Genomic DNA, 22,084 nt, shown 5'->3' with positions numbered 1-22,084 from the left:
AAGGGTTGGATTGGGATGAAACTTGACATGATCAAGGCGTATGACAGGGTTGAATGGGGCTTTCTGAGACAACTGCTGCTCACTATGGGTTTTGATGGTAGGTGGGTCAATGTGATTATGGAGTGTGTCTCTTCGGTTTCATACTCCTTTGTGATTAATGGAGGAGTTTATGGGTCGGTTATACCGACTAGAGGGCTCTGACAAGGAGACCCCCTATCCTCGTATCTTTTTATTCTTATTGCAGATGTTTTCTCAAGAATGTTACAAAATAAAGTACTAGATAGGAAACTTCATGGGGCGAAGGCAAGCAGAAATGGGCCGGAGATCTCTCACCTCTTATTTGCTGACGATAGTCTTCTCTTTGCAAGGGCAAGCCGACAGGAATGTGAAGTAATTGTTGATATTCTCAACCAATATGAAGTAGCATTCGGGCAGAAAATTAACTATGATAAATCGGAGGTGTCCTTTAGTAGAGGGGTAAGGGGCGATCGCAGAGATGAGTTATTGAGTCTTCTTAATATGAAACTGGTGGACAGGCATGAAAAATATCTTGGTATCCCCACAATTGTTGATAGATCGAAAAAAGCAGTATTTGGAGCTCTCCTTGACAGAATCTGGAAGAAATTGCAAGGTTGGAAGGAAAATTTTTTATCGAGAGCAGGAAAGGAAGTACTTCTTAAATCTGTGATTCAAGCTATACCCACGTATCTTATGGGGGTGTACAAAATTCCGGAGTATGTTATCCATAGTATTAAATCGGCCATGGCAAGATTTTGGTGGGGTCAGAGTAGTACTCGTCGGAAGGTCCATTGGGTGAGTTGGGATAAAATGTGTACCCCGAAATGCTTGGGAGGGTTGGGTTTCAAAGACTTAAGTGTCTTTAATGACGCTCTACTTGGGCGTCAGGCTTGGAGATTAATCCGTAGGGCCGAGTCTTTACTGGGGAAGGTGATGCGTGCAAAGTACTATCCCAACTCTACCTTTCTAGAGGCGCGACTGGGGTACTCTAACAGCTACTCGTGGCGTAGTGTTTGGAGCTCTAAGGCTCTAGTGAAGGAGGGTTACATTTGGAGGGTGGGTGTGGGTTCGAACATCAACATATGGAGTGACCCTTGGGTGTGTGATGAGGCAGGCAGGTTTGTTACTACTACGCAGAGGGCTGAGGTCGAGAAGGTGAGGGACATCATTGACACTGGACGTATGGAGTGGAGGACCGATTTGATTGAAGAGGTATTTGAGGAGAAGGACGTTCGCTGCATTTTGGCTATACCTTTGAGCTGGCGCCATCAACAAGATGAAATTACATGGGCGTTCTCTATGGATGGGGAGTATTCTATGAAGACTTCGTATATGTTGGGCAAGGGTTGTAATTTTGACGACTTTCACAAAGCGTTTGTGGGTTTATGGAAGATAAATGTGTTCCCGAAGACTCGTCACTTCCTTTGGAGAGTTTGCACTGACACTCTCCCTGTTAGGAAGCTCCTTCTTAAGCGCCATATGACTGATTCTGCTTGTTGTCCATGGTGTAATGAAGACGAGACATTGGGTCATGCTTTGTTTGATTGTATTAGAGTGAAAGAGCTGTGGGAAGATAGTGGTTGTATTGCTATGAATCGGTGGGAAGATGCGGATAGCTGGTGCGACTTTGTTGTGCAATGGAGTGAGCTAGACCCGAAAGTGGTGCAAAAGGGGGTTCTTTTGGCTTGGTGCATTTGGCATGAACGAAATATGAAGATTTTTGAAAATAAGATTACCCCAAACTTTGTGCTGCTGGAAAGGGTAGCTCGTTGGGTGGAGGAGTTGGAGAAGCATAACTCCACTGTTCGCACATCAATTGGGGCAAAGCCTGCTTCGAGTCCTAAGAGATGGGTCGCGCCGCCTGTTGGGGTGATTAAAATTAATGCTGATGCATCTTTGGCTGAGGATGGTTGGGTGGGCTTGGGTGTGGTGGCGAGAGATAGTGCAGGGGGTGTGGTCTTCGCAGGTACTCGAAGGATCAAGGCCAACTGGCCTGCTGAAATTGCTGAAGCGAAGGCCATCGACTTGGCAATCAAACTGGGTAGACAACGAGGACTCGAGCATATTGTTATAGAATCCGACTGCCAGCTCCTTGTTAAACGTCTCTCAAAGGGTGCCTTGTTCTTCACAGATTTGGATTCAGTTCTAGGGGATATTTTATATGCTTGTAATTCTTTTGTGTCGATTAGTTGGTCTCATGTTAAAAGAGAGGGTAATTTCGTTGCCCATCATCTTGCTAGGCTAATTCCTTTCGACACCGAACAAGTGTGGGATAATCATTGTCCACATGAAGTTTCGCCCTATGTAATGATGGATACTTTATCCTTGGATTAATTGATTTATGTGATCCGTTTCCCTAAAAAAAAAAAAAGATACTTGATGTACTATTCATACCAATAAAATGCAAATTTTTTTTTTGGAAACACATGCTAAAATACTCTACAGTTAGCATGTCTGCTAGAAGTAATTTTAGGATAGGTGAACTCACAAGATTTTATTTTGAAATGCACACGCATGAGTAAGGATTTGATCTATATATTTGTCCATGCCCATATAATCAAGATCTGTGAGTACCATTATCTTAATGTATACCATCAAATTCTCATAAATCCCACTGTTTTCTTTAAATTTACTCACTTTTCTTCGATTTACTAACTTGTAAGTGTTGTAGCAAATTATTTTTAGATATTAGACTCACTCCTTTTGATACTACATATGAAAAATAATAATTTAATATGTCACTTTTCTCTCCTATAAGTAATAAAGTAAATGTATTTTTTGGTTTTTGTAAAAATGTAGATTTGTAAACTGAAAAGAAACTGAGGGCATATTTACTAATATTCTAATATTCTTGAATTGAAAAAAAAAAAAACTTTGATAGGTTGGGGGAAAAGGATGCATAAATCTTCAATGTCCAGGCTTTGTTCAGGTGGCTAAAGACTTGCCTTTGGGTACAGTCCCACCCAAGTACTCTGAATATGGAGGAGAACAATGGGCTTGGGGTTTATCAATTGTCAAGGTATAAGTCCACAACTATTATTTGGCTCAATCGTCATGCCTCACCATTACATGCAATTAACAATTATACACCCAATTCATGACTAATTTTTTAAAAAATAAAATAGTCATACTGTCATTTATTACATTTTCATATTTTATTTGCAAAAAAAAATATAAAAAAATTAAAGAAATAAAAAGAAAAGACATACCTTAGTAGTTAATTAATTATGCTTATGGTGTTAGATCGGAACTTGAGGTTGCATATTCAATATCTCATATAGAAAATATTCATATTTGATGATTTGATTGCAACATATAACATGAAATTATAAAAGCTTATCAATTGGTAATAAATCTACTCTTAAGAGTAAAGGTTGCATGTTCAAATTTTGTATAATCTACTTTTATAATTTTGAAAGTAAGTTGATAACATAAAATAATAAATGAATCTTTTATATAATTTATGAGTTCTCAAAACTCCAATCCTACAATTTTTTGAATTCCTTTCTCTGTCTCTCTCTTTTTTTTTTCTTTTTTTTTTTTTTTAATAGAAGTTATTAGGGACTTTGGTTACATATTAAACTACTTTTAATATATACTAGGGATTCTTACGCGCGCGATGCGCGCAGATGACAGGCTTTAATTTTAAGGAGAATTATTACGGGTGATCTTTATGCCTTATGCATATTTGCATGGTATTTTATTATATCAATTTGCATACTAATTTTTAACTACTTATTGATGAGACAAATTAAATAAATTAAACAAGTCATCATATATAAAGGCCTTGTTAAAAAAAAAGAGACATAAAGGCTTTTGAATTCAATGGGGGTTAAATATGTAAAAGAACATTGTTATATGTAAAAGAACATTGTTAGGGATATAAATGTCCATACACTATTCATAAGAGCATTCTCCCACTTTTTATAAGGTAGGGATAAACTAGCATTTAAATCCCGGCCAAACGCACCAAGTTAACATTAATTCTATGATTGAAATCCTTATATATATATTTTATTTTGGTAGAATAACATGTAATATAGTGATAGCTTATTGGCTAACACTTAAAACTTTAGATTATAGGTTCAAATTTATACAACCACACTTTTATGCACGTAAAATGAAGCTTGATTAACTAATTTGTACATTTGAATTTTTAATACTCATCTTGTATGAGTATGTCACACATTTAGTTTTGTTATGAGCTACCAAAAGAATTTTTCCAAGACTTGCCACAACACGTAACATACCCATTAGTACTAATATTCATGTTTTGTGAGCGTGTAGCATCAAGATGATGGAAATTGGTGGTTATCATTTTCTCGTACAAAAGAAGACATTGGATACTGGCCCAAAGAATTGTTTACTTCACTGAAAGAATTTTCCAATCAAGTTGAATGGGGAGGTGAGATTTACAATCCCGAACTTAGTCGTCCTCCTCCTGAGATGGGCAATGGGAGGAGGGCAATCTATAATGGTCGATATACAGCAGCAGTAATAGCTGCTACATACGTCGATGAAAGTTATAATAATGTGGTAAACCCCGAAGACACTCATAAGGTTTGGGAATGTGAAGAATCATATATTGTTAAGGATGATGGCTATATATCAGAAGAACTAGGCCGAATGATATATTATGGAGGCCCAAATAACCCTTTGATGTTATAGTGATTTTGTAAATCCATCAATAAAATGTTTAATTTGTTTCATTATAGTTGGTCTTGCTAAATCTTAGCTTACATACTCTAATCATCAGCATGTTTCAACAATTGGGTTTTATTATTATTTTTTGGATTTTTTAGAAAATAACACCACAAATTTTCAAAATTTTTAATTATAAGACCACATCATCTCAAATTTTTTATTATAACACTACCAACTAACAGATTTTTGGATGGAATCCGTTAGCGGGACCCAACAAGTACACGTAGCACTCATTGATTAGTTTTAAAAAAAAAAAGTAAAAAAAAAAAAAAGAAAACCCTAACCCAACAAGTCTTACCATCGCACCACCTTACCGCCGGCAACACAACTCCAGCCGAAAACCACCAGTACCCCACCTTGACCGGCGAAACCGAGCGACTCCCACCTCTACACCAGAGAAACTGAGCAACCACCACCCTTACCCGTTCACCCCTTCCCCCTCCTCGAAACCAACCCAGCCAAGTCGTTCAATTCAAACCGCCGCGCAACACCACTATGTAAAACCACCCCCTTTTGACCCAATCACCCTTGAAACGGCCAAATCGACCATCGAAATTACTCATTCTGGGTTTCCATGGTCGATTCCGGCCATTTTGAGGGTGAAAGGGTAAAGGAGAGGTGCGACTTTTGGCCGCTATAACACCGATCGTTGGGGTTTAATCGCCAATTTTCGGTGTTTCAAGGTTGGGTTAGGTGGGTTTTCCGGTGGCTGAGGTGTTTCAAGGTGGGTTGTCGGTGGCTTGGTTGCCGACAGTGGGGATGGGATGGGGAGGGGGTTGCCGGTGGTGGGCTGGGTTAGGATTTGGGTTTTTATTTAATTTTTTTTTTTTGTTAATTTTTTTCTTTTTTTAAAAGCAATCAATAAGTGCCACGTGTACTAGGTGGGTCCTACTAACGGATTTCATCCAAAAATCCATTAGTTGGTGTTGAAATCAATTTTTTTGGTTTTTTTTTGTAGTGTTATAATAAAAATGTGAGATAATGTGGTGCTATAATTAAAATTTTTGAAAATTTGTGGTGTTATTTTCTAAAATATACTTATTTTTTTCAATATTTTTTTTACTTACTATCGTATATTTGGTCTTGCTAAAGCTTACGTACTCTAATATGATAGTTGTCTTGTTGAACTTAACTTATTTTTGCTGAACTGAAAATATTTAACTGAGTTATTGAAATTGTTTATACGTGCTAAACTAAAATTATCTTTACTGTTATTATTTTTTGTAAGGTGAAGTGAACATGGCATTATTATACGGATCAGAGAAGCAAAGAGCATATAAACAATAATTTATGACTTTTCGTTGCTGTAAAAATTAGTAATAAAAAAATGAAATTGTTGTTATATTATTAAAAAAAATACAAGTATATACAGTATTAAATGTTTCAAAAAAAAAACCCCGTATTAAATAAAACACAAATTTTTATATGTGATTGGCCCCACTGTGTGACCGAGGTTACTCAAGTTACTCGATCAGGGATTACTCGAGTTACTCGGTTAAGGATTATTCGGTCATGGGTTACTTGAGGGGTTACTCGGTCAGGGGTAACTTGAGTAACCCCTAACCGAGTAACTCGAGTTACCCCATACCCCAGTCACATAGAAAATCCCATTAAATAAAAACAATGGATTTATAAATTTAAAAGGAAAGTTATCTTTTTTTTTTATTGTTTTTGAAGCAAAAAGGAAAGTTATCTAAATGATAGTCAACTAATGTATGGTAATTGCGTGATCATAATTAAAAAAGAAAGTGAGATTTTTATCTTTATTATATAAGCCAAAGGGTGGGGGAGAATTAAAAAATTGGTGTCCGAAATAAACTACCGAAACACTAACACCCCTCCTTCTCCAATGTTTAATTTTTTTTTTTTTTTTTTTTTAACGGGAAGAATAATATCATTAAATAAAAGCCATACGGCATCTACAGTAATAAGGATCTGTAAATCACAGATTTAGAGAAAATATCATAACTTTTACAATCAAAATCATAACTAATTTGCATATTTGGCATAGCTCATACTCCACCGCTTCAAGCTTGACGCGAGCAATGATTTTCAATGTCTTTGCATCTTTCCAAGTTGAGACCTCCGCAATCTGCGCTGATGTTTTGATCGACCGGTTGATGACAAATCCCAGACCCATAGGAATCCAAATCACCTTCCCAATTATTATAAGAACCCTAAAAATAAAATTCTCATCCATAGATGAGAATCAAAATCCCAGAAAATTGGGACAGACTCTCACAAATGGAGAGAACAAAACAAAACAAATAAACCAAAACGTAAAACAAAACAAAAAACTAAATTGAATTAAAGAAAAAGGGTCGGAAATAGTCTAATTTCCGAAATTAGACTATTTCCGGCCTAAACGGCCAAGAAAATTAAAACCCTAGAAGAGAAAGGAGAGAGAAGAGAGAAGAGAGAAAAAGCGGCGGCCGAAGAATTATATATTGTACGGAGTATAAAAGTCATAAATCATTTTGAGGCGTGAACGGGATCACTTTGAGGCGTGAACGGGATCACTTTCCCAAAAGTATAAAAGTAAAGCATATTGAAATGAAATAGTTTCTTAATATATTTAAAAGAAGTAGAAAACTATAATTCTCTAATTACATTTGCTATTGCCCATTATGAATTAATTTACTTATTGTGGGAATTATGACATTTAAGTCAGAAATTTAACCACGAGCTCAATTCTCTTACACCGGTATATAATAGCATTCATTATATATAAACTCAGTGGTAACAAAATTAAGTCAAAATTATTACGTGAATACGAAACAAAGTCAAACTATACCAATTACAAAATGGATGAGAGTAAATGGTTTAAGGATCTGTATTACTTCATGATTCTTTAATATATATATAACAAAGATTATGGAATCGTATAGTATATTATCCCAAAAAATTAATAAATTTGACCTTATCGTAACTTATCTGAACTAGCATCCTTTTATAGCATGGGTACAATCAATACTTTTCATGGTATTAACATTTGTGTTTGTATTGTTTTGTGAGGGTATGTATAGCATGAAGATGACAAACATTATTGGGTATCAATAATTACTTATATAAAAAAAGTAATTGGATATTATCCAAAAGAATTATTTTCTTTTCCGGATTATTTTAGCCAAGTAGAATGGGAAGGTGAAATTTCAAATCCCATACAAAGTTATCCACCACCTGAGATGGGCAATGGGAAGAAGGCACTCTACAACCCTTTCTATACAACATCAGTTATGCATGCTTCTTATGTCGACTGGAATTATACGAATGTGTTAAATCCCGAAGACACTCATAAGGTTTGGGATTGCGAAGCATCGTATACTGTTAAAGATGCTGGTTGGAAAACTGAAGAATTTGGTCGTCTCATGTTGTATGGAGGTTATAATGAGGTATGAGAGCCTACCATGTTTCTAGAGTTTTTGTAAAATCATCTAGAGTTGTTTAATTACTATTTTTTTTTTAGAGATAAGCAGGGTGGATATGGAGAATCGATCGGTCCCAAGAGCCTCTGCTGTAACACCCCCAAATTACTCTCTAATATTTAACAATGCTAATCCAACTTTAGGGAGTAACATGGGAGTATTACCGCCACGTGATTACGTAGGGCTTAACAGAGTTTTGCAGCGGAAAACAATACTTATCTTTTATTAATAATAATAGTAATAATAATAGTTTGATACACTTTCAAAGTAACTACACTACTAATGCTATATTTATTAAGTTAAACTAGGTGATCACCGCCCATCATTCCCAATGCAGCATATAGTTCACGTTGTCCGATCGCCATCACCTATCTACTTATCAAAATGATAAGTAGGGCCAAGTCAAAACAAAACAAATACGTATTAGCCAAAATGCTAAGTACATACAAATGCTAGACATGTAAAATCAATTTAATTAATTAAACATGCTTTCGAAGAGTTTTAACTTTAATAAATCATAATTTATCCAAACCATTCCTGAATAGAGATTCATGTATAAAAACTTGTCAAAAGAACTAATTTTCGAAATAACCAACTTTTCAAATAGAATTCCGAATAGGATGGATCAATCTATATTTTCATAAATCATTTTCCCATCTAAGTGTGCACACCCCCCAAGCTAGTAAATCCAAAGATCCAAGGAGTAACTCATGTTAAATAAATTTTTCAATATCCCATACTCGGGATAATTTTAACAATAAAACTTCCTTTTAAAAACATCTTGAATATCAGTACAAGTTTATAATCAACCATATGAAATATTTAAACATTTGAGATCAAACACTTAAAACATGTTTCACCGAAATATATTTCACAATCATTTAAACATGGTTGAAAATCACTTAACATGTAAATCACGTTGCATTTAAAAGCCACTTTTAAAAGATCTAGCCACGTGTACGTACCTTGATCCTTGCACACAAGTACGGAACTCCTAATTTTGAACCCGAAATTCCTCCTATAACAAACCAATAATCCTAATCAAATACTTTTCAACCCATAGACACAAGAACTTAGACTATCGACTTTGACTAGTTGTGCATGAACAATTTATTATCATAACCCTTTTATAAAATTAACACTTGTATTCATGAAATTATCTTTGATAATCCATAATAATAATATTTATAATTTAAAAGGTAGAAATAGTAGTATCATATGTACGTAGTAGTATACAACATATATGTGTAGATAGTTGTTGCTAGTTAGCTAATAATAATAATAATAATAATAATAATAATAATAATAATAATAATAAAAAGGAGTAGTAGTAGTAGTACGTGAAGGTGAGATCGAGTAAGTAGTAGTAGTAGTGTAATAGTAGTAGTAGTATTACTAGTAGTAGTAATAATCTCATTAATAATTATAATAGTAGGAGTTAAAGTGGTGCAATAGTATTAGTAATCTAGTAGTATATATATATAGTAGTATATAGGAGTAACTTACAGTAGAAACAAGAGGGAAAGGAGGCGGCAGCAAGGTGGTGTCGTGGTGGCTCGCGACCAAAAAGGAAATGAAAGAAAGGAGGATATGAGGAGGAAATAAAGGAGGAGAAGGAATATGGAGTAAGAATGCCTTACTTCCATGGCTATTTATAGCCTCCAAAAACTTCCATCATCAATGTTGCCATAAAGGAGATGGATGGTGGTTGGGTGGTTTACTTGGACTTTGACTGTTGACTTTGACCATTGACCATTGACTGTTGACTTTGACCATGGAGTAAGAAGTAGATGAGTGGTAGTTGGGTAAGTTTGACCCAGAAATAAGTGTTTGACTCGGGATTTCGGGCATAATACTAAAGGTTAAAAATCCGATTTTTGGTTATGACAAATTTTAACATGACTCGTATAATTAAAACCTTTTATAAAACATAATTATAATATTATCTTCATAAAATCATATAAATATTTTTGTGTAATAGAATATTCTCAGAAAAATTCATAGTTAATAATAATTAAGTAGCTTAAAGATACGGGGTATTACATCTGCAACCGGGGAGGAAGCATGATATATAAGAGTGCCATATTGTAACCATGTTTTTCTAGAGTTTATGTAAAATCATCAATAATTAAGTAAAAAGTTCCCTTTTTTCACATGATTATTGATTAAAAATTTGTATTGACATACATGCAAGGAGAATTGGAGCAGGCAATAAGATATGGAGGGAGTTTTAGGAGATTCCGATCATTTTATGGGAGTCTTAGGAGAATTTATGAAAAATTGTTTTAATATTTTTTTTGAGGCCAGGGTATTGTGGGAGTAGCATGGTTTTGAGTGATTGTTATATACACCCGGGTGCACGGTACACCCATGTATTTTGTTTTCATTTTGATGATTGTTTTTCATTTAATCATCAAATGAAAAGCAATAACTAATCCTAGGTTAATTCGGTGCATGGAGCACGTGAGTGTATATACAAAATTTCACATGGTTTTAGGAGATTTCTTTTTATGAGAGTTTTAAGAGAATTTATGGCAAACAAATTTAATATTTTTGTGAAGTATTGTGGGAATAAAGTATATATAGCTATAAATAGAATTAAGGAATCACTAGTAGAAAAATGGTAATTGGCACCGAGTTTTGGCCACCGGTTTTTAAAAACTGGTGGGAAAAAAGGGGGAAAATTGGTGGAATTTTAAGGGAAGAGTATTGCCTCCGGTTCAAACCGAACCGGTGGGAAAAATATAAATCCCACCGGTTTTGAACAGGTGGCAAAAGTTAAAATAACAAAAAAAAAAAAAAAACAAAACAAAAGCCGCCCCACTTTATAACCCTAACCTCAGCTCCTTCTCTCTCCCCTACGCCTCCTTCATTCATTCATTCATTCAGTCGATCTCTCTCTCTCCTCTCCCTTCTGATCTCCTTCTCTCGTCTGATCTCCTCTCTTCTCTCTCCTCTCTCCTTCTCTCTCTTCGATCTCCTCTCTCCTTTGATCGTCTTTTATCTCCCCGTCGATTTTCTTTCATCTCCGCAACAACAACAACACCACCACTGCAAAGCCGCCACCACCACCGCAACATCACCACCACAAAGTTCGACATCAACAACAATTTCCTCATTTTTTCGCACTTTCTCTCCTCCTCGTGATGAAATTAAATGTTTTCAAGTCAAATTCGACCATGAAAACTCTAGATCTAGAGTTTTCATGGTCTAGAGTTTTCATGGTCAAATTCGACCTTTATAACCCAAATTTAAGCTAATTTCGGGGGGTTTTGGTGTAATTCGAGGTAAATTCTCTTTTTTTTTTCTCACTCTTTTTTTTTTGAGATTTTTGGTGGAATTCGGAAGTTTGAGGGTAGTGTTTCTGGTTAGCTTTGCGTTTTGGGTTTAATTTGGTTGCCGATGGTTGTGGTTTAATTTAGTTGCTAGTGGTTGTGGGTTAATAATTTAATATGGTGGTTGTGGGTTAATAATTTAGTATGATGGTTGTGGGTTTAATTTGAGGAATTCGAATACCTTTTTTTTTTCTATATTACCAGGTTTTTTGCAATTTTTTTTCGCTTTAATTTGGTTGCAATTGTTTTTTTTTTAAATTGTTCTATAATGTTTAAAAATTTCAGAATGTTAGTTAATTGAGGATTTTTATTAATTTTGGTGTCCAAATTTGATGCAAGTTTTACACTCCACACAGAATTAGGATTCAAATATCAAGATGATGTAGCTTTTGGTGTTTTAATTCGATGTTGCAATGTTTTTTTTTTTTTTTTGAAATTGTAAAGACATAATTTATTTGATGAATATATATACTCCGTATGTGATCGTTGTATGTATTTTGTTTTAAAGATTATTTTTTGTTAATTTTTAAGTGAAAAAGCTAAGACAAAAAAAAAACAAAAAAAATATTTGATTTTTTTGGCACTTTTGGCACCGGTGCCAAAAATAGTGAATTAATTTTTTTTGGGCATTTTTGGCACTGGTTAACCGATGCCAATAACAAGTATTCCCACCGATTTTGAATCGGTGGCATTTCATGCGATTATTGGCATCCCTCAAATACTTAACAGTTCAAAACCGGTGGCATTGAGAGGTTTTGAACCGGTGCCAATTTCCATTTTTCTACTAGTGAATAAAAAAAAACATTTTGGAGCACTAAAAAAGTAAGTGGAAAATAATTAGGGGGTGGAGGGAGTAATGAATTGAATCATGATATCTGGGAGTACCTTTTTAATCAATGTGATTTAATGTTGACAAGGGCTATGTATAAGAAGCTAAAAAAAAGAAATATTGAGGATAGTTTAACATTTATCACATCGATATATGTGTGATTTTTTCCATAAATTCTCAACTCAATTCAATTTTAGAATATTTATTTAACAATGTATTTATATATATATAGCCCTAAGGACTATACTCCCTCTATTTTTTTATTTGCATCACTTGGCAATGCATAGAGTTATAGGAGAGTAATATAATATTGTGAGTATGTAAATAAATTATTATAGTAAAAGTAAGATGGAAACCATAAAAGAGAAAATATGTGAGATGAGATATACTACCTCTGTTTCTTTTTAGTTGACACATATTCCTTTTTAGGAAGTTATTTTTTTTAGTTGACACGTTTCCTTTATGGGCAAATTTTTTACCTTGCATTTACAAGCTACTGCACTTGCTTTTTCATTCTTTCTCACTCTGTCTCCTCTCCTTAATATATATGTGCCTAAATCAAACACGTCAACTAAATAGAGACGGAGGAAGTATATTTTTATTATTTAAGTGGGGACCATGGAAGAGAGAGAAATGATAAAATAATTTGAGTGGGGTTTAAAATAAGAGAGAGAAATGATAAAATATAGTTGTTCCTCCGTCCTCTTTATTATGTGAATGCTAGAAATAAGCTTCTAATAAAGGGACAAATGGTATATAAACTATAAAGTTACCAAATATAGAAGTGATGCATTAAAAAAAACACCCATGAAAGGAAAATGATGAAAATTAAAAAAACGGAGGGAGTATATATCATTATCATATACTACCTCCGTTTTTTTTAGTTGACACGTTTTGACTTTAGCACTATTCACACACTCCCCTTTGACCATATTTTGTGCTTTATACGTAATGAAAAATATAGTCATGTGGGATCTTGCTAGATTCGTTACGATAAATATTTTCAAAATATCAACTTTTTATAATTTTTTTATCGGTAATTAAAGATATGAATGGTTGAAGTAGTGCGTTGACAAACGTGAATAAAGAAACATATCAACTAAAAAGAAACGAAGGAAGTATATATATATATATATATATATATATATTATATTTAAGCATAATAATTTAAGCAAAAGGTTACACATACAATTGTTGTATGTGGTCGCTACATACAACCTTACTTTGTCATGTTTTTATTGGCTACAATAATGGGCCTTTTGAATTCTAATTTTCTCCCATTTTTTTGATGATGTGTTAAATTTCTAATGGTGTTGTATGTAGGGACAATATACAATGATTGTATGTGTATCATTAATAATTCCTCAAATTCAACGTCATTAATTCTAAGTTTTTGGTAATGTTTCTCCAAAGTCAATTAAATACTCCCTCCGTCCCTAAATTACATTCCTCTTTCTCTCTATTATGTGAGGAATAAATGCTAGAAAGAGGAATGTAATTTAGGGACGGAGGGAGTAACAAAATTAACATTGGTTACTATGACAACAGGTGACAAGATAGTCTAGCTAGTCAACAGTTCAACGCATACTCCCTCCGTTTCAAAATGATGTTCTTATTTCGAATCGATGCAGATTTTTGCCCATCTTTGACCGCATATATCTTTAATTTCACATCAACATAAATTATAAAAGTTATATATTAATAATCTACTCACCAAGACGAATCAAATTATATCCTATATGACTATACTTGTTCTTATATATTAAGAGAAATTTAGAAGATTTTTTTTAAAAAAAAAAAAAAAAAATCAAAGATTCCAAACAGGAACATCATTGTGGAATGAAGAGAGTAATAAATATATTCACGATATGTTACCATGTTAATTAGTATGATTAGTCAACACATAATAAATATATCATGATATGTTACCATGTTAATTAGTGTGATTAGTCAACACATAATATGTATTATCATGTTAATTAGTGTGATTAGTAAACCATAATAAATATATCATGATATGTTACCATGTTAATTAGTGTGATTAGTCAACACATAATATGTATTATCATGTTAATTAGTGTGATTAGTAAACCATAATAAATATATCATGATATGTTACCATGTTAATTAGTGTGATTAGTCAACACATATTAAATATATTCATGATATGTTACCATATTAATTAGTGTGATTTAATATCAATAATTCTAACTTTTTTGGTAATGTTTCACCTAAGCCAATCAACGATAATGCTCTTGATTTCTTTACTAATTTTGTGATCTTATGTATACTTATATATAATTGATATCTTACTTCTCTACTATAGCACCATAACTCATTTCTAGGACAACAATAGTTAGTGAAGGAGTAAGGAAGAATGGCTTCTTCAACATCATTTTTAGTGCTTTTCTCTTTATTAGTTTTGTGTGGATTATGCGGCACAACATTCTCTAACCAACAAGAAGTGAAGAAGACTATCAAGGTAATTTAGATTGAATTCAGTCTCTTCCATTCCATAGTTCTCTTTATGCCTTTATGTAACTAAAACTAATTTGTTCTTTAACTTCTTTTTCTCCAATAGACAAAACATGGTGTTTATGATTGCGTAGACTTTTACAAACAACCGGCGTTTAATCATCCATTGCTCAAGAATCATGCATATAAGGCAAGTTATTTTATTGTATGAATATAGTGTGTATGAACAAATTAAACTTTTAAAGATTATATTTTAACTATTATTATTATCCCGTTATTTATTTGGTTAAACTATTAAAATGTCCATTCTATAAAAGTTATCACGTTTGACATTTTGCGTTATTAATGAAACGATTAGTATCTCTAATTTTCGATATTGTGAAATTATTTTTAAAAATAGGTATAAATATAATATACATTGAGATGATTCAAACAATATCTCGCATGACTATATTTTATCACTCGTAGCTATAAATCAGAAAAGTTAGTTAAAATGAAATTCATGAATAGTACAAAAGTCAAATTATGTCGACTAAAATAATAATAGAGAAGAGAAAGGAAAGGGGAGGAGAAAGAGGGAAGGGAAAGGGAGGTGAGGGGATGGAGAAGGTGACTTCAATTTTCATTTTGCTTTTAAATCTCGATCCCAACAATGGAAGGATTTGCTTTATTAAAAGGAAAAAAAAAATTGGATCCTTCCAATATCTTCTTCTCCTTCCCTCCTTGTTTTAGATATCCAAACAAAGGATAATGCATATTTCTTTTTCTCTTTTCTTCCTTTTCCTCTATATCCTTCTATCAGGCTCGACCCTTAGCTGGTGCAAGGTGAGCGGTGGCACAGGGCCCAACTTTGTTTGGGAGCCTCAGGATAACTAATTTTATATAATATTTACAACGAATAGATATCAATTGATAAACTTTGGTTAAGTGGTGTAAGGAGCTTTTCCGCTTAGATTAGGTTGTAAGTTCGAATCCCGGTACAACTTGCATTTATTTCATTTTATTTTATTTTTTTGTTATTTTAAAATTTAAATTATAAGGCAATTAATCAATTTTTGAAGCAAAAATGCTATTAATTGAGTACTACTTTGCTTTACAAAAACTCTTTATCATTTCATTAACAAAACGGCCTAGTTTTATTCCAACTGCACAGGGCTTCATAATCATTGGGACGGCCCTGCTCTCTATCCATAGTACGTGTTAAATTGTTGATGATTAGTACTATAATATACTTGTATATCATAATTTTTCTATCTAGGTGTTAAATTGTTGATGATTTGTAATATACTTGTATATCATAATTTATCAATCTATTACCTATTACTAAAGACGAATAAAAGTAACACTTGGCAGCATCATATTTGAGTATTGTATCTAAATAATGACAATTGATGTACATACAAAAAATCTAAAGTAAACTTTCTAAAATATTCATTGTTTATTATAACTATTATAGTGGTTATATACTTCATAATTGAATAATTTGTGTGTCGAGTCCTTATACTTTATACCTTTTTATAATTTAATTTTCATTATAATTATTTAACAACCGTGCATCTATTGCATAAGAATTGATCTAGTTTTTACGTATGTGCAGATACCGAACCTGGAAAAACTTCAAGAACAAAAAGGTGATGACGACATAAAACTCAAAGATGGTGGTTGCCCTTTTAAAACCGTTCCCATCCTAAGAACCAATTTGAATTCCAGCGTCTTTGACATTAATCAACTTGAATCTCCTGATAAACATTGTGTAAGTTTATTTGTTAATTGTTTGGTGTATCTATTATATAATTATAGAGATTTTTCCCCAACTTTTATCCACAACACTCCAAAACTCTAATTCTCAAAATCTTTGCACTTTTTTTTTTTTTTTTGTGTTTTTTTTTTGTGTTTTTTTAATAACTTCCAACTTTTAAAAAAAAAAAAATTAAACTATAACTTCCACTTCTATCACAAATTCTTATATGTGGCTTGCCGCCACATGGTGTAGCCGGCCATAATAGGGATTACTTTGATAGTGTTATAGGGGTTACCCGATTAGTGTTCAGGGGTTACTTTATTAGTATTACAGGGGTTACTCCGTCAGTATTATAGGGGTTACTTAGCCTATGTTGTAAGGGTTACCCGATCAGTGTTTTAGAGATTACTTTATTATTTTACAAGCGGTCACACGGGGCGTGTTCGGCAAAATGTAGTTGTAGAGGTAGTTGTTAGCTGTGCTGGTGGCTGTTAGTTGTATGTGTATCTGTTAGTTGTCAACTAGCTGTTAGCTGTGAAAATAAATAATCCAGTATGAGTGTTTAGTAAACTAGCTGTTAGCTGTAAAATTATAAAAAAATAGAAGAAAATTCAACAACTACCTAGCTTTTCACAAAAGACGTGCCGAACACGCCCCCGGTGTGATTAGCCGCACACAAGACGTGCTGCACTTCCATACATTTTAATTTTTTTTTTTTTTTTTTTTTTTTGAAACAACACTAACTACTTTAAAAAAAAAACACCACCCATAAGTACCTATTAAAGTTATTCAAAGATTTGTTTTAAAAAAAAATATTCAAAGATTATTTTTCGTCGCAAACTCACAACAAAATATATTTATATTTTGTGCTTTAGAACGGGTACGTTCTAGTTATGAAAATTTTATAATTGTCAATTAAAATATTTATTCGTTAAATACTCCATCCTCGGTATAACTTTCTTTGAAAGTGTCAGAAAGGTAATTCATTTGCGCCACTTACGTAGTTTCGTGTATTTGTGAAAGGACATTCAAATTTCATTTAGAAATAAGTACTCTTTTTTTTTGTTTTTTAAGATTGCTACATTTGGTGATTTATGCGGTTTATGAAGGAAAACAAGATAGATAGTGGAAAGTTATTTGTCATATATATCAATTATTATTGAAAATAAAATAAGTACTCTTTTTTTTTTGTGTGTGTTTTAAGATTGCTACATTTGGTGATTTATGCGGTTTATGAAGGAAAACAAGATAGATAGTGGAAAGTTATTTGTCATATATATCAATTATTATTGAAAATAGAATTATTTGTGCTGAGACTAGGTTATATTTTTATAAATAGGGATATATAATTGCTTTTGGAGTAAATAAATATTTTTATAAGTGATTGTGCAATGATTGACATATGCATAATTAACTGTATTCAAGATAACAAGATGATAAAACTAAACATGGGTAGTAATTGCTAATAATTGGTACAGGATGCTATAGTTCATACAAATAACTTGGACAGGAAATTTTTGGGAGTTGCTGGGGTACTCTCAATTTATAAACCTGTTGTACAACCTAATCAATGGTCTACAGCGCGAATTAAGCTTTTAAATGGTGCCGATAGCTTTGAAGCCGGATGGATGGTAAGATAAGAATTTAAATTAGGATTTTTAGTTCTTTAAATTGTCTTAAATCACATAGAATATTTAAAACAAACTTATTTTGGGTGGTCAATTTCAGGTAAATCCTGCGATATTCAAGGATAATGAAGCACATTTGTATGCAAGTTTCACTGTAAGCATTTTTTTTTTTTTTGAAATTGCTACCCACCTATTGTAGATGGGTTCGCTGTAAGCATTTTTATCAATTATTACTATAGGTTGAAAGTTTTTTTTTTTACATATAATAGTGAAACATGAGTAGTTATGGATAAATACTAGGTACGTATTAGTAAAAAAAAAATTAAGGAATCAAGACTTATCTCTTTAATACCCCACCTAATTTCTTACTCACTTTTCTTATTTAATATTTCTTTTAAATTTACTCATTTGTAAGTGTTGTAACAAATTTAAGAAATTAGACCCAGGCCACCACTTTTTATTACTACATATAAAAAATAAAAATAAAATAAAAATAAAAATTATATATCACTTTTCTCTCGTATATATAATTCAATGTATTTCTTGGTTTAGTAAAAATGTATATTTGTAAATTGAAAAGTAACCGAGGGCATATGTACTAATATTCTAATATTCTTGTATTGAAAAAAATAACTTTGATAGACCGGGGGAAAAGGATGCATAAATCAATGCCCAGGTTTTGTTCAAGTGGCTAAAGACATGCCTTTGGGTGTAGTCCCAAGCAAGTACTCTGAATATGGAGGACAACAACAGGCTTGGGGTTTATCAATTATCAAGGTATAAGTCGCAACTAATGTTTATTTATTTATTTATTTATAATGACTATTATTAAGCTCAATCATGCCCCACCATTAATTACATACAATTAACAATTATACACTCAATCTCCACACAAAAAAAAAAAACAATTTTACACTCAATTCATGACTCAAATCTTTTTTAAAAAAATAGAAATAGAAAAAATATTAATTATATTGTCATTTACTTGTATTACATTTTGATATTTTATTTTTTAAAAAACGAAAAAAAGACATAGCTAAGTAGTTATTCATCTGATGTTAGAGGTAAAAAAAAGTATTTGATGTTAGAACTTGAGGTTGCATATTCAATATCTTGTATAGAATATATTCATAATTTTTACATTTTGATAATTTGATTGCAACAAATAACATGAACTTATAAAAGCTTATTAATTAGTAATACTTCTAGTGTTAAGATTAAAGGTTGCATGTTCAAATTTTGTATAAACTAGTTTTATAATTTTGAAAGTAAGTTGATACATAAAATAAATGAATCTTTTACATAGTTTAAGAGTTGTTTTTTGTAACTTCTCATCAAATTCCTCCAAAAGTCTAATTCTGCAATTTTGTGCACTCCTTTTTTTTCTTTTTTTTTTTTCTTTTTTGGGATGTTATTAGGGGCTTTGGTTACTTATTAAGCTACTTTTGATGTATTATAAACTAGCTTTTAAATCTCAGCTGATGCATCCAGTTACAACATTAATTTTGTGATTGAAATTCTTATTTATATTTTATTTTGGTAGAATAACATGTATAAATTCAAATGTACGAATTTATACAATCCATACTTTTAAGCACGTAAAATGAAGCTTGATTAACTAATTGTGCATTTGAATTTTTATTACTCAGCTTGTATAATTGTATGACTATGTCACACTTTTAGTTTTGATCAACCACCAAAAGAATTTTTTTCAAAACCTGCCACATCGCGTAACATACCCGGCCCATTCTTACTAATATTCATGTGTATATTGTTTTGTGAGCGTGTAGCATCAAGATGATGGAAATTGGTGGTTATCATTTTCTCATACAAAAAGAGACATCGGATACTGGCCCAAAGAATTATTTACTTCACTGAAAGAATTTTCCAATCAAGTTGAATGGGGAGGTGAGATTTTTAATCCCGAACTTAGTATTCCTCCTCCTGAGATGGGCAGTGGGAGGAGGGCAATCTATAATGCTCGATATACAGCAGCAGTATTTAATGCTACATACGTCAATGAATTTTATGAGAATGTGGTAGACCCCGAAGATACTCATAAGGTTTGGGAATGTGAAGAATCATATACTGTTAAAGATGGTGGTTTTACATCAGAATATTTAGGCCGAGTGATGTATTATGGAGGCCCAAATAATCCTTTGATGTTATAGTGATTTTGTAAATTCATCAATAAAGAGTTTTATTTTTTTTCATTATAGTTGGTCTTGTGATGCGAATCAAAAGCGTCAAGTTTGGAATTTAATTGCTTTATTTTAATTTTTGCTCGAGTCGTCCATTCATCGTGAGATTGAGTTTCGTCAATCCAAAAGTTACGCATGGTTAATAGGATAAGTGTTTGTTTTCATAATTAGTTTACGGAAAATCTAAATATTATCTTTTAATAAGATATAATTAAGGTTTTCACTTTCCTAGGGTTAATTTTTATCTTTTAGAGTTCTAGTTAACATGGGATGTATGTCCTATAAATATGCTTTTGATTTTCATAAATAAAATTAGAGTGTTATGATTATTTAAATTGAATAAATCGCTGATTTAATTGCGAGCTTGCGATTGCTTTAGTTTTTGCGATTAAATTAAAAAATTTGATCTAGATTTCAAAATTGAACCCTCAAGTCTTGCGATTGATTTGAGTCTATCCCAAACCCTATAATCCACCACGATAATCCACACCATCTTGCTAGTTGGTCTGAGGACGCCCCGGTTGATCAAAATGATTAACGTTTATTGTTGATCAAATGGCAATCTCATAAATAACTTGTCTCGTATTCCGCAAAAAGTGTTATAATAATATATATTCCATTACTTTTTAGCTGACACATGGTAACTCCCATTTAACGTTGTAGTTAACGTCTAAAGGAAATAACATCAAAGAAAGAGAAAATAAAAGTTTCCTTTTTACAAAAGATCGAGAGCATGGGGTTCAAGACTTGTTAGATATTTTTTTTGTTTCATTAATTCTTTGGAAAAACTAAAAACAATAAGGGCTTGTTCTCATTGACTGAACTGAGCTGAGCTGAACTGAACTGAATATTTTATAAGAGAAGGAAATTAGGAGCTGACTGAACTGAATTGAACTGAGCTGAGCTGAACTGAACTGAGCTGAACTGAACTAAACTGAACTGAACTTAGTAATTAGTGATTTTTAACTACGGATTAGTGATATTTGATTATTTATTGATTATTTATTACTATACATATGTGTATATACATATGTACATATTAAAATATTTATGAAAAATATACTTTGGCGAATCTTGAAATAATTTAATAATACAGAGTATCTACTATCTACATTGTCTTTTACAAAAATTATGAAGTAGAATATAACAATCATACTTGTACAAGGTTGTGAACAATTTTTAATAATCTTAAATGAATCTAGTTTTTGTAAAACATATTATTAGTTGATTTAAATAATCTTAAATGGATTTCTTTATTAAAAAAATTAAAAAAAAAAAAAAAAAAAAAACTTAAATGAATCTCGTTTTTAATTACCTTTTAAAACAATAACGCTAGTAGACCATTGGCTAATATTATAATTTTTTTAAAGACAATTGCTTAGGAATTTTTATTCATATAGACTAATATTGATTGGATAACAAATGAAACTCTAATAATTTTATATCCTAAACAAATTTAATTATCAAGAGCTGGCTAAAATTTTAGCTTTATTAAATGCTAGATGAAGCCCGTGCGATATACGGTTTGTTTGAATTTTTTAAAATATATTTTTTTGTATTTATGTGCGAAAATTTGTTACATATTTAAATAAACTTCCTAATAACAAAAAAAAATAATATTTTATATTTAATTAAACTTAAAAATATCATTCGCCAACTTTGCTTACGTGGCATTTGAATTAATTAATTCTAAAAGAAATTAATAATTGGCTGTTACTAAAATTTACA

At 32.1% G+C, this 22,084-nt stretch overlaps 1 protein-coding gene and 1 long non-coding RNA gene across 2 annotated transcripts; one reads left to right on the top strand and one right to left on the bottom strand.

Annotated features, from left to right (window-relative positions):
- Positions 1–8,351: 8,351 nt before the first annotated feature.
- Positions 8,352–9,768, bottom strand: LOC145588624 (uncharacterized). Its single transcript, XR_014101614.1, has 3 exons — positions 9,654–9,768; positions 9,113–9,165; positions 8,352–8,519 (listed from the first exon to the last, which is right to left on the bottom strand). It is a non-coding gene; the product is annotated as an uncharacterized LOC145588624 (long non-coding RNA).
- A 9,442-nt stretch (positions 9,769–19,210) lies between these two features.
- Positions 19,211–20,326, top strand: LOC145576277 (protein neprosin-like). The gene is made up of 2 exons (XM_081634061.1): positions 19,211–19,219; positions 19,946–20,326. The coding sequence occupies exons 1-2, from the start codon at positions 19,211–19,213 to the stop codon at positions 20,324–20,326; spliced, it is 390 nt and encodes a 129-aa protein (XP_081490187.1).
- The last annotated feature ends 1,758 nt before the right edge of the window (positions 20,327–22,084 follow it).

Source organism: Chenopodium album, chromosome 2 (genome assembly GCF_948465745.1).
Source record: "Chenopodium album chromosome 2, dcCheAlbu1.1, whole genome shotgun sequence".
NCBI classification, from domain to species: domain Eukaryota; kingdom Viridiplantae; phylum Streptophyta; class Magnoliopsida; order Caryophyllales; family Amaranthaceae; genus Chenopodium; species Chenopodium album.
Note: the sequence above shows the minus strand (reverse complement) of the source record. Positions and strands in the feature narration are given on the sequence as shown.